This window comes from Galeopterus variegatus, unplaced genomic scaffold, assembly GCF_000696425.1.
Source record: "Galeopterus variegatus unplaced genomic scaffold, G_variegatus-3.0.2 Scaffold12, whole genome shotgun sequence".
NCBI classification, from domain to species: Eukaryota; Metazoa; Chordata; class Mammalia; order Dermoptera; family Cynocephalidae; genus Galeopterus; species Galeopterus variegatus.
In genome coordinates, this window is record NW_007726123.1 from 547,591 (window position 1) to 561,302 (window position 13,712).

The 13,712-nt window shown below is 36.9% G+C and overlaps 1 protein-coding gene across 4 annotated transcripts in view; it reads left to right on the forward strand.

The window, feature by feature from the left end:
• Positions 1–13,712, forward strand: part of CERS6 (ceramide synthase 6) — a 286,287-nt gene that overhangs the window by 147,078 nt on the left and 125,497 nt on the right. For all 4 annotated transcript variants that reach the window (XM_008589359.1, XM_008589294.1, XM_008589425.1 and 1 more), the window contains exon 4: positions 5,675–5,732. In XM_008589359.1, coding sequence (XP_008587581.1) covers positions 5,675–5,732 — 58 coding nt within the window. The remainder of the gene's footprint in view (positions 1–5,674; positions 5,733–13,712) is intronic.

Here is a 13,712-nt window from a genome sequence, read left to right on the forward strand (position 1 = left end):
TTTCCTCATCTGGAGTCTTTCTGGAATTCCGTGGTCCTTCTGAGCATCCTCCATGTAGAGCTTAACGTTCAGCTCCTGGTTCTGCTAACTAAACTAACTATTTCCGCCCCCCCTTTCTGTTTTCTAGGCTCCAAAATGGGGTGGTTGACCTCACTTCTATTTCCTGTGTCCTTGGGAGTATATGCTTTACTTAACAAAATCCCTCTTCTGCTAGTTTAGTGCTACATTCATAAAGGTGTGGAGGTAAATTTATGTGTTCAATTTACCATTTTTACCCAGGAGTTGTCTTTAAGTTTTTAAGGAAACATTCTTAACTATATTTCTCTCATCAGAACAATAGACTCTTGAAATTTCCCTGTAAGAATGAATTTAATGCTTCCCTTTTGTTTCCTGTTTTCATTAATATAATCTGAGAATTTGTTTCTTGATTATTGTTGTTAAATATTTTATATTAAATCATCACTTGAGAACAATAGCATTTAATTTGGTAACAAATTTTAGAGCAATTATTTATATTACTAACTATAGTCCTTTTATTCTAAAATTATACTTTTTGAATTCTTAGTTTTTATTTGAATCTTAGCAGGTTGGAATTGGCCTAAGTAATTTTTTAGTAAAGGTTAATAAGTAATGTATTTTCAGAGCTTCCTTTACATATATGGCCAGTGTTGCTGGCAGTAACTTTCTTTGATTGAGTCTTCCCCTTGTCATGACATTTGGTCATACTGAGGAGACATTTAAGACCAACTGGATGTTTTGTTTCTTTGACGGTGACTTGTTTTCATTTGATTTGTGTATTGACTTTTGTTTTCATGCCTCAATACTAAAGGATTTTTTTTTCCACTTTAGCCCTAGGATTCAAAACTTTTGTCAGAATTTGGCTTTGAGTTGGTATTGTTTGGAATACAATTTAGTCCTCTTCTTTTCTTTTCTTTTTTTTTTTTCTAGTTGAGATTTTTTCCCCCCAATGGTGGTCTTTGATTATTACTTCTATTTCAGTTCTTCACTTGTGTTTTCTTAGAAACAACTATAATTAGATTTGTTTTTATCTGGTTCTCCAGATCCAGGATGTTTTTTTCATCTGTTTTTTTCTCTGGCCTATGGGGTATTTATGTCAATGATTTAATTTTACATTGTATGTATCTACATTCCCCCCATACCCGATGTGGATAATAATGCTGTAGTTCATTTTTAGAATCTCTGTAATGCTTCTTTATTTCACCTATGATCTCTTTTTATCTTACCCAGCAGTCTTTCATTGACTTGTGGCTTTCTACTTTTGTTTCTAGGGATCATACCTCATTATATTATATTGATGCCAAATACTTTGTTAAAAATTACTTCTGATTCCTCTAGGAAGTCATTTTTAGTGGACTGTTCTTCCTTTGAATCTTTAGCATGCTCTTTTCTTTCCGTTTTCAGTATTACTTAGTAGACCCATGCTGACATATAGCTGTTATTTCCATTCCTGAATTTCCATATACATTTAGACCTGCTCATAGAGGATGCGAGGACTGCCTTTGGCCCCACCCTTTGTCCTCTTGTTTGCTAGCAAAAATCCTCTTTTAGATCTTTGGCTTGTAGCAGGTTGATGTTTATGGGATCTGACCATTTTCAATGGACTAGAAGAATTTCATATAAAGCTGCTATCTCCGGTGCCTTGTTCTCTGTTACTTTACATATGTTTTATGTAAGAATGCCAACCCCAGAATGCAGTGCCTTCATAGATCATCTTGTCCATAAATCTGCTTTTCTGCAGCTGAAAATACCAGGGTACAAAGCACTACCCCTTTATCCCAGAAGTCTTTTAAAAGTAGCAATCACTAACCAATGGGGTAGGGGATTCTCCTGCTACCTCAAAAAGCATCGTTCATGATAAAGAGCTGTCTAGGTTTCCGAATGATACAGATTTTTGCATTTCTGTACAAGATGGCAGAAAATAGAGAAAGGGAGATATGCAGAGAAATATTTCCTACTTCATTCAAGGCTTGTAGCTTGTTTCTCATCACCCCAATCACATTTTTAAAATCTACTTTTATTCTTTTCCTTTGTAAGAATTCTTCCCTGATTCTGTCAATAGTTCTAAGGTCATATCTTCCTTCTTCTGGTTGCATGTACCTTTATTTATCTCTGTTTTTATGGCTATTTTAGTGGAAGGCTAGGGAGAGGCTATAATAAGGGTCTGGTAACTAGCATTCAAAATGATAACTTATGTCAAACTCCACAAATAAAAGTACAAAATGTTGCAAAATGCATGAAAATTTTGCCTCCTGCAGATATGTTTTGTAAGTAAACTCTGCCTTATAAATATTCATCATAAGTTGTCATTCAAATGATGGAGACATCAGTGTTCATGTAATAGAACCTATGTCTTATGAAAACTAGGTCATTTTAGTGAAATGAAATGTAGATCCCTAAGTGATGGTAGGAATTCTAATGACTTCTATAAAAATTTTTATTATTCATAAAAAATGCCTGATCACTGCCTACTAACAAGAGCCTTAGAGCTGAAATAACAGTTATAAATTATTTAACGTAGGTGTTGCAAATTCAGTTGCCTCCAGGGGTCAGAAAAGTAAGGCAAATGCATGAGGTAGGCTAGTTCAGTACAATAGGGAATGGGAGTGACTAAAGAAAAGTGGAGATTACTTGTGCCACTGAATACTTGATTATACATCATTATAGCATAAACCCACTCTCCCATTATAGAGATGAGTCAAGGCATATTAACAGATTTGCCCAAAGTGAAGAGAATCTGTATCTTAACAAAACCAGCTACATAATAGCAGGGCCCAGTGCAAAATAAAATGCTGGGCCCCTTGCTCAACAGTTACTAAGAATTTCAAGACGGCAATAGCAAAGCATTTAATCAGGCATGGGACCCTATGTGACTATGCAAGTCACATGCCCATGAAGCTGTCCTTGGTTTTAACTTTTATCTAGAATTTGTACATCCAAACCGAAACCACAGAGGCACTCTCATCCACAGCTGCCAAGAAATTGATAATGGAAATGGGGTTAAAATTAAGTTTTGGACTTTGATACTACAAGTGAGCCATCTTTACCTACAAGAGAGCTTTTGTATGAGGTTTTAGACACATGGCTTTTCTATATTGTTTTGAAGTTTTGTTTAATCATTACTGCTTCCGTCAGTTTTATTGTTCTTTCTTGAATTTAGGTTTTATGAATTGATAGTTGAAGATTTTCAACTCTGAAATTTATTTATTTATTTATTTATTTCCCTTTTTTTGTCTTTTTTCGTGTCTGGCAACGGATCGCAACCCTCAGTGTAGCGCCCGTACCGGACCGGGACCGGCAACAGGATCGCAACCCTCGGTGTTGCTCCCACACCTTGCTCAGCCAGTGAGCGGGAACCGGTCTGTATGTGGGATCCGAACCCTCAGCGGGAGCACCACCGTGCTCTCAAGTGGCGCACTGTAGCAGTGCGCCACCGGGCCGGCCCCATCAACCCTGAAATTTAAAGCTCTTTAAATATTAATTCTGACTTGAATTTCAGAATGTTCGAAGAGTTGGCCAGCCCAGGAATGAATGTGCCCATGAAAGTCTGAAGGAAACTTCTTGCTGCTGTTGGGTCTTACTCAACTCCTGGAAGCTCCATAATTTTACTCCTTCCTCTTACCTGAATATAATTGTCATTTTTTTCAGATAATTTTGTATGTAACTTGAATCATCTCCTGATATCACCTCTTATTTTTACCTTATTTGAAATTTTTACATGATTTGCAAGCACAAAATGCAATTTGCCTTCTGAAGTTGACTAGTCACTTTCTCCTTTGTGTTCATTTACAATTTATAACCTGTGGTACCACTAACAACATGACCTCAGGAATACTGTTGTGAAATCCATCCAGCTTTTAAAGGCTCAGCTTTTCATACTCAGAAAATACAAGAAATAAAATTAGGAATTGAATACTAGGGTAAGAATTTTTTGTAATACACACACACACAAATGCATATCTTATACTTTAAAAGACCTAAAACATTTTCAATCACTTAAAATCAAAAGAGAACTTAAAATTTTTTCTTCTTTTAAAAAAGTAAAAGTTTAACAGCTAGATCTACATTTTGGAATGGCATGAGATTGTCATTTACAGTTGTAATTTGATTTAGATTCTATAATGCCTTCCTTTAGCAACATCCACAAAGATGTTGATGAAAAAAAAATTGTTAAAAGATACAGAAGAAAATTCTTACCTAATTGAAAAATATTGAGGGTTATATTTTTAAAATAAATGTGAACTTCAGTTAAGTCAAGTTATTTACTTAATATCTAAATCAAATAATTCAAAACTATCTTATACACCTTCATGTTGTTGAATCATATCCATTCATGAGTGATTAACAAGAGGAAATTCACATGTTGGGGAAATAGAAGATGAGCAAATGGGCAAATAAAGTAACTGAAAGAAAAGTTGTCATGAATATAATTATAGGCATTTCTCAAAGGAAGATATACGAATGGCCAACAGATATGAAAAAATGCTCAACATCACTCAGCATTCAGGAAATGCAAATCAAAACCACACTGAGATACCATCTCACCCCAGTTAGGATGGCTAATATCCAAAAGACTGTGAACGATAAATGCTGGCGAGGTTGTGGAGAAAAAGGAACTCTCATACATTGTTGGTGGGACTGCAAAATGGTGCAGCCTCTATGGAAAATGGTATGGAGGTTCCTCAAACTATTGCAGATAGATCTACCATGTGACCCAACTATCCCACTGCTGGGAATATACCCAGAGGAATGGAAATCATCAAGTCGAACCCCCCCCCCCCGTTCCCCAGTGTTCATCGCAGCACTCTTTACAATAGCTAAGAGTTGGATCCAGCCTAAATGTCCATCATCAGATGAGTGGATATGGAAAATGTGGTATATCTACACTATGGAATACTACTCAGCTATAAAAAAGAATGAAATACTGCCATTTGCAACGGCATGGATGGACCTAGAGAGAATTATATTAAGTGAAACAAGTCAGGTGCAAAAAGAGAAATATCACATGTTCTCACTTATTTGTGGGAGCTATAAATAAATAAATAAATACACAAAAAACCGGGGTGGGGGGGAAGAAGAAATAACAATTACAATTTCTTGAAGTTGATACAACAAGTGAACAAAAAGGACATTGTTGGGAGGGAGGAGGAGGAAGGTTTCGGTAATGGGCCAAAATAATCAACCACATTGTATATTGACAAAATAAAATAAAATTTGGAAGAAAAAAAATATTTTGGGCCGGCCCGGTGGCACACTGCTACAGTGCGCCGCTTGGGAGTGTGGTGGTGCTCCCGCCGAGGGTTCGGATCCCACATACAGACCGGTTCCCGCTCACTGGCTGAGCGAGGTGCGGGCGCAACACTGAGGGTTGTGATCCCGGTGCCGGTCCCGGTCCGGTCCGGGCGCGACACTGAGGGTTGCGATCCGTTGCCAGTCACGAAAAAAGACAAAAAGGAAAAAAAAAATATTTTAAGTATTTGTTTTAAGCCATGCTCATAAGTATATATATTCAGCTTGCACTGAAATTGTTCATTAAATTTAATCCCTGGTTGTGGGGGAGGTCAAATTTAATTAACTTTTTTCCCTCACATATTTCAGAATATGCTATGAAATATATGAACTGAATATCATAGAATTTTTTTTTAACCTTCTACAGGTGGAGATTTTCATTTTACCTTTATGTATTTACCTACGGAGTCCGGTTTCTGAAAAAGGTAGGATCTGTCAAACTACTTTATATAATTCTTATGTAACTATAAGCCTATATCCCTTTTTTAAAAAATGTGTGATCATAGTAATATTTGAAGCAATCATAACAGGCTTCCTAAGGATTATTCATGCATTTATATTTGACTTACAAAAATATTTTGCTGCTCATTCTTTATAGTAAATCATTTTTAGGCATATATCTAAAATACTTTTGAAAACAATTTGTTTTTCCAATGAAAGACATTGCTAAGTCCCATATCCACTCTAGCTGGTTATTTTTTACTTTTGTGCATTAGGAGCCTTTTAGAATCCATCTGATGCTTTGAAAGAAGTTAGAATTTCCATATCACACAACTTGAAAACATCAGTTGTTGCAGTGTCTATTATCACTGTAGTCTTCACCAGTGGAAATTACTGTTTTAGTGTTCTTGCATAGTTGACAGAGCATACCGACTGCTGGTGGAAAATTCAGTTCCTTTCATAGTTTGTGTTTCCCATTCTGCTTTGCTATATCCTCCATGAACCAAGGCCCCTTAATCTATGAAAGTAGTTTTTTGTGTGCTGCCATAGTCTTTTCACAGGTATTTCAGTTCTTACTGGTACTACTAACAAGTTAGGCTGCTTAAATTTAAGCCTCATGAAAACTTATTTTTTCATAATCATGCACATATTAACAATAGTGATTTGGCATAAAATGGGAAATTATTTTTGAAAGTACTTTCCAGTATTAACCTCCAAAGTGATATCAGTCTTATCTTTATTGCTAAAATTTTTCAAAAAAAAGGGCCGGCCCGGTGGCGCACTACTATAGTGCCCCGCTTGGGAAGCACGGTGGTGCTCCCACCAAGGGTTCGGATCCCGCATGCGGACCGGCCGCTCACTGGCTGAGCGAGGGGCGGGAGCAACACCGAGGGTTGCGATCCCGTGGCCGGTCCCGGTCTGGTGCGGGCGCGACACTGAGGGTTGCGATCCCCTTGCCGGTTATGAAAAAAGACAAAAAGGAAAAAAAACCTTTTTTTTCAAAAAAAGGGCATGGGCCAAGTGGCATTTCTTGCTAGTAAATATTGACATGAAAATTTCAAATACATTTTTATTTTTAAAGTCTGAGTTATCAGTTATTGTCTGCCTGTGGCGAATTCTATTATAAACAGTGGTAGTTTCCCATTATTGTATTTTCCTCGAGGAGATATTCACCTACTGTCTTTTCCTTAGGTAACTGCACTTATTTTTCACATAATAAGACCATATGGCCCAGAGGCCATTTTAATAGACCTAAAAGGAAGAACTTCACTCTGTAGGCTTTCTAAGTATGAAGAAATTCTCAACTGGGGTAGATAAACACAATGGAAACTTATTATTTTGGAACCCTACTATTCTAGTTTTCAGATTTACTTATCTAGAAAAAAATAGAATGGTGGTAAAGCTTTTATGCTTACAGCTTTACTATTTTGGAAGAGAAAATAGCTTTGGATGGAATTTCAGCTGTTAATGGGAGAGTTGTGCTTTGTGGGAACATTGAATTTCTGACTGAGCTCATGGTTTAGAATTCATGTCTGGTTCTGTATGAGGGGGGCTTTGATGGTGAAAAAGAAAAGATGGTGAGAGCCAGGAGCACTTTTTTGCCCTTTCCCCTAAATCTGCTGGATATAGTCTCCTTTCGTTGTCATATGGCAAACGTGGCTATCTGTCATCCTAACAGGAAACCCTCCTGGTTCACTCTGTCCCTGAACAAACTGAATGGAATGAGAATAGTTTCTATCCACCAGTCCTCACTGGGTCTGTACAAGTCAGTAAGGGGGCCTATCAATAAGATGTTTGCTTGGAAATTGTTTTCCCTTCAACTATACCAATTTTCTTTCAACTGCCTCTGGTTACAAAAAATGCTTTAAAAAGGGAGAAAAAGCTAGACATCGTTTTTCTTGTTGAATTAATTTGTATGGGGGATTTCTTTCATTAGTACTATCTAAGCAGCACTCAGTTTTGCATGAGCTGTATGGTTTAGTCTTATTTATAATGTGCAATAGAAATATGTACATAGAATCCATGTGACTGAAATAGCTGTGGAGGACTTCATAAGCCATCGTGTTCAACCCTCTCACTTCACAGCTGAGGAAGCAGAAATCCAGAGAGGATAGGTGGCATTCTGAAGGTCCCACAGTTAGTTTATTAAAGGCTGAACCTGAAATGAAATAAACACTGCTGTCTCTTATTCCAGTGCTTTCTACACTTTGCCAGCCTGCCCTGACCTCAGCATGATTTCCAGATCACGTCCTTCTTTGGTTAAGTTAGCGAACTTGAAACCAAGTCATTATTCCTACTTATAAACTTTAAATACTTACTTTAATGTATATTTAAAATATACATTTATTAACTTTCGTGTAATGGGCAATATATTTGCTCATCTCAACAGAGAAAATTATTATGGAGGTAGCGTTGGAAATAATCAAAACAAGGTGATTCTAATTTTCATAATACCCTAAATATTTTATAATAAGATACACACATTTCCATCAGTACAATCTAAATTTATCTTTGCACTCAGGATTTTCCAAAAATTATAATAGGAAATTCTCATATAATACCAGAGTAAAGGGCCACAGCTACCTCTTACTCGCAGCATCAAAAATGTGGATTCTTACTGTTAGAAAAATGCCTGGGCAACTTGCCAGTTTTCCTCTGTCTTCAGGTCAAACACATCTGATGTGTCTCTTCTTCCAGGGTGAATTAAGTAAGTGCCCTTTCTACTCTAAAAGACGAAGGAAGTAGACACTATAAGGCATTGACCTTACAGACATGTTAGTGAACTATTCTTTTAATGACAAATGATATCATATTTTATTTATTTATTTTTTGGTGGCTGGCCAGTACAGTACAGGGATCTGAACCCATGACCTTGGTGTTACCAGCACCATGTTCTCCCAAGTGAGCTAACCCACCAGCCCATGTTAGTGAACTGTTAAGTAAAGTTATTGCTGGTTTGGTAGGAAATATTTAAATAGTTGAAGGCAAACCTAAGTCAATAGTCTATACCTGTAATTGCTGTTAACAAAGACTGTGCCCTTAAATATAATTGGCAGAGACAGTGTAAAAGAGGAGGCTAGAAGACTGCAGAAGGAAGACCCTTGTAAAAGAGGATCCAAGTCCTAGTGTACAATGTACTCATACAAATTAATACATTTTTCTAGGTCCTGAAAGAAACCACATATCAAACCTTTAAAAAATAGAGTAAGCTATCTCTCATTTACTATTGCCTTTTATTCTTGCCTGTAGATAGAAGTTTCTACTATGTAGAATTCTTTTGAATATTTTTCCTTGAGTTCCTTCATTTATTTATTTATTTTTTAATGTAGTGCCACAGGAAGGCAATGTAGATATTGCAACTGGGATTTAGGTAAATATTTTTTCTTATAATCTTTGTGTAGGTTAATTTATTTCTAACTTTTTGACCATATGGTCCATTTCATCTCACAATCCATTTTACATACCTGCATGTATATAATTAAAAATTACTCAAGATTAGGAGATAGACACCACAGTAGTTATTTTAGGAATGACTATAAAATAATCATTAACCGAGGGGACCGCTGAGGCTGTACTACTCAAAGTAATTGATCTGCTGATTGTTTACTACTAGTCTGTGATGAGATGAGGAGTTTGCACCTGAATATAAATCAACTCAGTGCTTCTTTTTGAGAAAATCTACCTATGAAGAAAAGTCAGTTGAACTAAACAGTGTGCTTAGTGATAGAAGTGATACTAAATAGCTGCTTGGAAGACAGCATTGTGTTGCAGAATAATTATAAATACGTTCAGATATTTTGACCTGCAGTTCAAGTCCTATGAATTTATCCTGAGGAAAGAATTACACAGAAACACCAAATGTGGATGTGTAAAGTAATTTATTACAACTTAAATACATATGACTATATACACAAATATATGTAAAATAGCAAATCCAAAACAACTTAAAACAATGTATAAATTTAATAGAATTATTTAATTATCAAAGTGAAAAAATGTCATGTGATCATCTAAAAATATTTGTAAAGTAACTATATTTATAGCCCTATTAAAATGTTCAGTAGAACTTTATATGAAAATAAGTAGCAAACTCATGTGCATTTCTCTGTAATAGCCATATATAGATAAATGAAGAAATAGGTAAAATGAAAAGACTCCTTTTAGGGAGGTAGAAATTTGGATTATTTTTTTCAAAATATCTTTAATCCTTTCTTTACTATTAAAATTAGCTCTACGATGTAGGAATTACAGTGGAAATTATGCGTAGATTTAGGTATACCTAGGTTATAAAGGAGTATGAAGTTGTGAATTTTAAAAAAGAGAAAATAAAAATTAAAGGTCAAATTCCATTTAAATGGCAAAGAAATACAAAAGTTTGGCCCCCCCAAAAAATCTAGCTGTATGCCTAGTTCTTGCTGCTGTAGCCTTTGAATTTTCTCTTGGGGCTTCCTTTCACATGGTTGCATGCCCACAATGTCCAGGAATGGCCCTACCATAGCTTTATAAAGCTCTTTTGTAGTCTCGTGTGATTCCGGTAAGATTCAAGCATTATTTCCATAAAAGATTTACATGGCCTGCATTAGGTAATAACTTGGAATTCTTCATTCTTCAAAAGTTTCACCTCTTTTGGAGTAAGATAATTGCTTAGAGACATTACTGGCTGAATGCCAGGATGAAATCCTGAATGGCTGATAGCAATCATAATAGTTTTCAAAATAATGATGGCTATCTTGTGTTGAGCACTCAGTATGGCCGGACCTGTGTTCATCACTTCAAGCTCATTGCTCATGTTCTGTGCAGTATCGCACCTCATCCTGACAGATGAAGAAACCAGGGCTTACAGAGAATCAATATTTTGCCCAAGGTCACATCCCCAGTCAGTGGAAGGGCTGAGATTCAAATCCAGGTACTTTTGTCTTCGTGGCCCACATATAACCAGCTTTCATTACTGACTATATGGATCTGCTGGGCTGATCAGGATTGACCAGTTAATAAGAAAAAGCTAAGGCTCTTTCTTATAACTCTTGCTTGTATTGAGACTACACTGTTTAAAATTTTACTGATTATATTTAAAAGCCCCAAATTAAGCACCACACTTGCTGTATTTACCCACTTCCAATTGAAGTTATACAGGCAAAGCCAAGAATCTGAGGTTGCTGTATTCTTAATATTTTGGGATGTCATCAGAAATCATCTCCTGATTTTCATACTGAAAACCCTTTTTACACAAACCTAATATACTTATGCAGCACAGTGTTTTCTCTCCTGTGGTATGTATTTACTTTCTACAATGTGGCTAGCAAACCATTAGTATACTATTTATGATAAGAAACTGGTTGGGACAACTTAGTATTTTGTATGTTTTGCGAAATATACTTTAAGTGAAATTGTTCACTGCCTAACATAAGTTAAAATTTCTTCATATGATAAAGGCATTTTATCATCACTGAGATTATAGCTTATAGCTTTTTGTTTAATGATGTGTAATACTTTGATTTGGGTTGTATGAAATTTTCTGTAAAGAACGTTGGGAAGCCTGTTCTTCAGGCTGTGTCTTGAGAAAACGAGATTTTACACTGACAGCTTTCTCTAGGCAGTGAGGCAGAAAGACTTCAGGACTTCATGAAGCTGAAATGGATATTTGTAGAGGTTATCAGGGAGTGCTTGATCCCCAAGTACAAATGGTGACTGCTGCCTTACTGAGTGATACTTGCTCTTCTGTTGTTATACAAGGGATTTGGATTTGGTGCTTTAACAGACCATGAATCTTATCTTTTCAGCTCACTTAGTAACATATCAATTTTGTAGAAACTCTAGAAATAAAAAACGAACTTATATTTCAGAGGGTGCCAAAATCACACTCATTTAAATGTGATGTTCATTATTAGACAATCCCCTAACAGGCATGATCTTCTACTTCCTAAAAGTGTAGAGATAAACGTACTATGAAAAGTATTGGTCTGCGTTTATATGCTGTGGCAAAACTAGCTTTATAGGCTTCCTTTGGCTGTGGACAGTGCCTGAGAACTGGATTGCATTAGTATTCATCCCGTTTCCATGAGAAATAGAAAACTAGTGACTCACAGAAGAGTTCAGGTAATTTGATATGAAATATTGATCCATGTATCAAAATCTGTACCTGCGCATTCCCTCTGCATTAGCTGAATCATCATCAGGGACCTCTCTGGCACTCAAAGAAAAATCATTTACTGAATTCAACAAGGAAAGCATTATTTTGTTCAAGAGTGTTTTAATAAAATCTGAGAGCTGATGGTTTTCACACACAATGATCACCATAGTAAAACATTTTCCTCCTTCACAACGATAATGAAACCAGCTGTTCTTTGCTTAAAAGCACAGCTTTCTGGGGGAAGTAATGAGATGTTCTCCTTCTGCTTGTGAAACCAGTGTTCTTTCTCTGCAGTGAAAGGCCTAGTCTTGTCTGGGTGTGTTTGGAGTGTGTGTGTGGGGGGGGGATACTTAGGACAAGTACTTGATGTGACGAAGAGCAGAGGGCATTCCAATTCAACCAGCTCATGCTGTGATTATAGCTCTGTGTTCTGTGTGTGGTTCTAGAAAAACTCGTTCAGGGAGCGTCTGGTACTGGGTCTGCTGCAGTCCACAGTAAGGTGGGAAAAACAGCTTAGTGATCGTATTTTGTTTTCTGCCTCCCTTCTCATTTATTAGTGCGTATGAAAACAGACCTGTCTGGCAAGGGCTATTGCTGTCATAGTTTAGGATTTATTAAGTAAATCCCTGGTGATACCAGTCATCTTGGAATGACTATTCCAAAGCACAGAGAAGATGGCCGTTTTGTGCTCAGGAATTTAGGCTTCCATAAGGAAGTGAACAATGAAAAGGATAAAATGTCTTTTTCAGGCAAAATTAGTCTATTTCGATAGAGATAGTTTTACTGGAGGGAGGGGGACCATGATAGAGCCAGCTGGAGCGAGTGCTAGAGCTATTCTTGATATGTGTGTTGTCAGTGTGTGTGTATGCGTGTGCGTGCATGCATATGTGCACATATACAGATGTACAGACACGCATCAAATTTTTATGCCTATGGGTTTATGCACTTTCCCTTATGTAAGTTATACTTCTGTAAAAAAAAAAAAAAAAAAAAAAAAAAAAACTTGACAATGGGTTCTGATAATCCTGTAGCTGCCACATAAAGCAGTCCCTGCATGTTGCTGAGTGGAAAGGTAGGCACAAGGCATTTGAGGATCAAAAGGTGTGATTTAAACGGCATTTCATTCATGGCTACTTCCAAGAGCTTCTGTTCATTAATGATGGGAGATACTGGTCGCTGTTCATTTGTTCATTCTTTCATTTAGTATCTGTTGAGCATCTATCCTATGGCAGCAATTACTTTAGGCACCATGGATGAAACTTCAGGACAGTCTGAGTCCCTGACCTTGTGGAGCTAATGTTATTATTGCTCTTTCCCCTGGTATCATCAGTTGCATGGGAATCTAATTCAATTTAGCTGACATTTACTAAGCATCTGTGCACGAGGCATAATGTCAGATACAGGAAAGCGAAGGCATGCTTCCTGCCTTCAAGGATCTTATAATCTAACAGAATAATTGAGGTTTGTCTAAAAATACTTCTGATATGAGGCTTTGTGGTAAATGGAGTGTTACACTGAAGATATTGAACTTTATAGCTAAAGAGGGCTTAGTTGTCCTGCATGTCGTCATTGTAAGATACCTGGTTTGTATGTAGAAAGGACATTCTTCTCTGACCCCTACCTGTGGTCTCTCATCTTATTAATCCGTGGCTCTGCCTCTTCCCCATGTCTTCTCTGTGTTCCCTCCCCATCTCTGTCCACATGTTCAAAGTGGTGAGTGAGTGGAGTTGGGGATTGAGGATGATGGTGGAGAGTCCCTTCCGTTCTTCTCCTCTAACCCCTGACCCCATCCATATTTGGATTGCTGTGGAATTACATCCTTCATCCTGGCCAG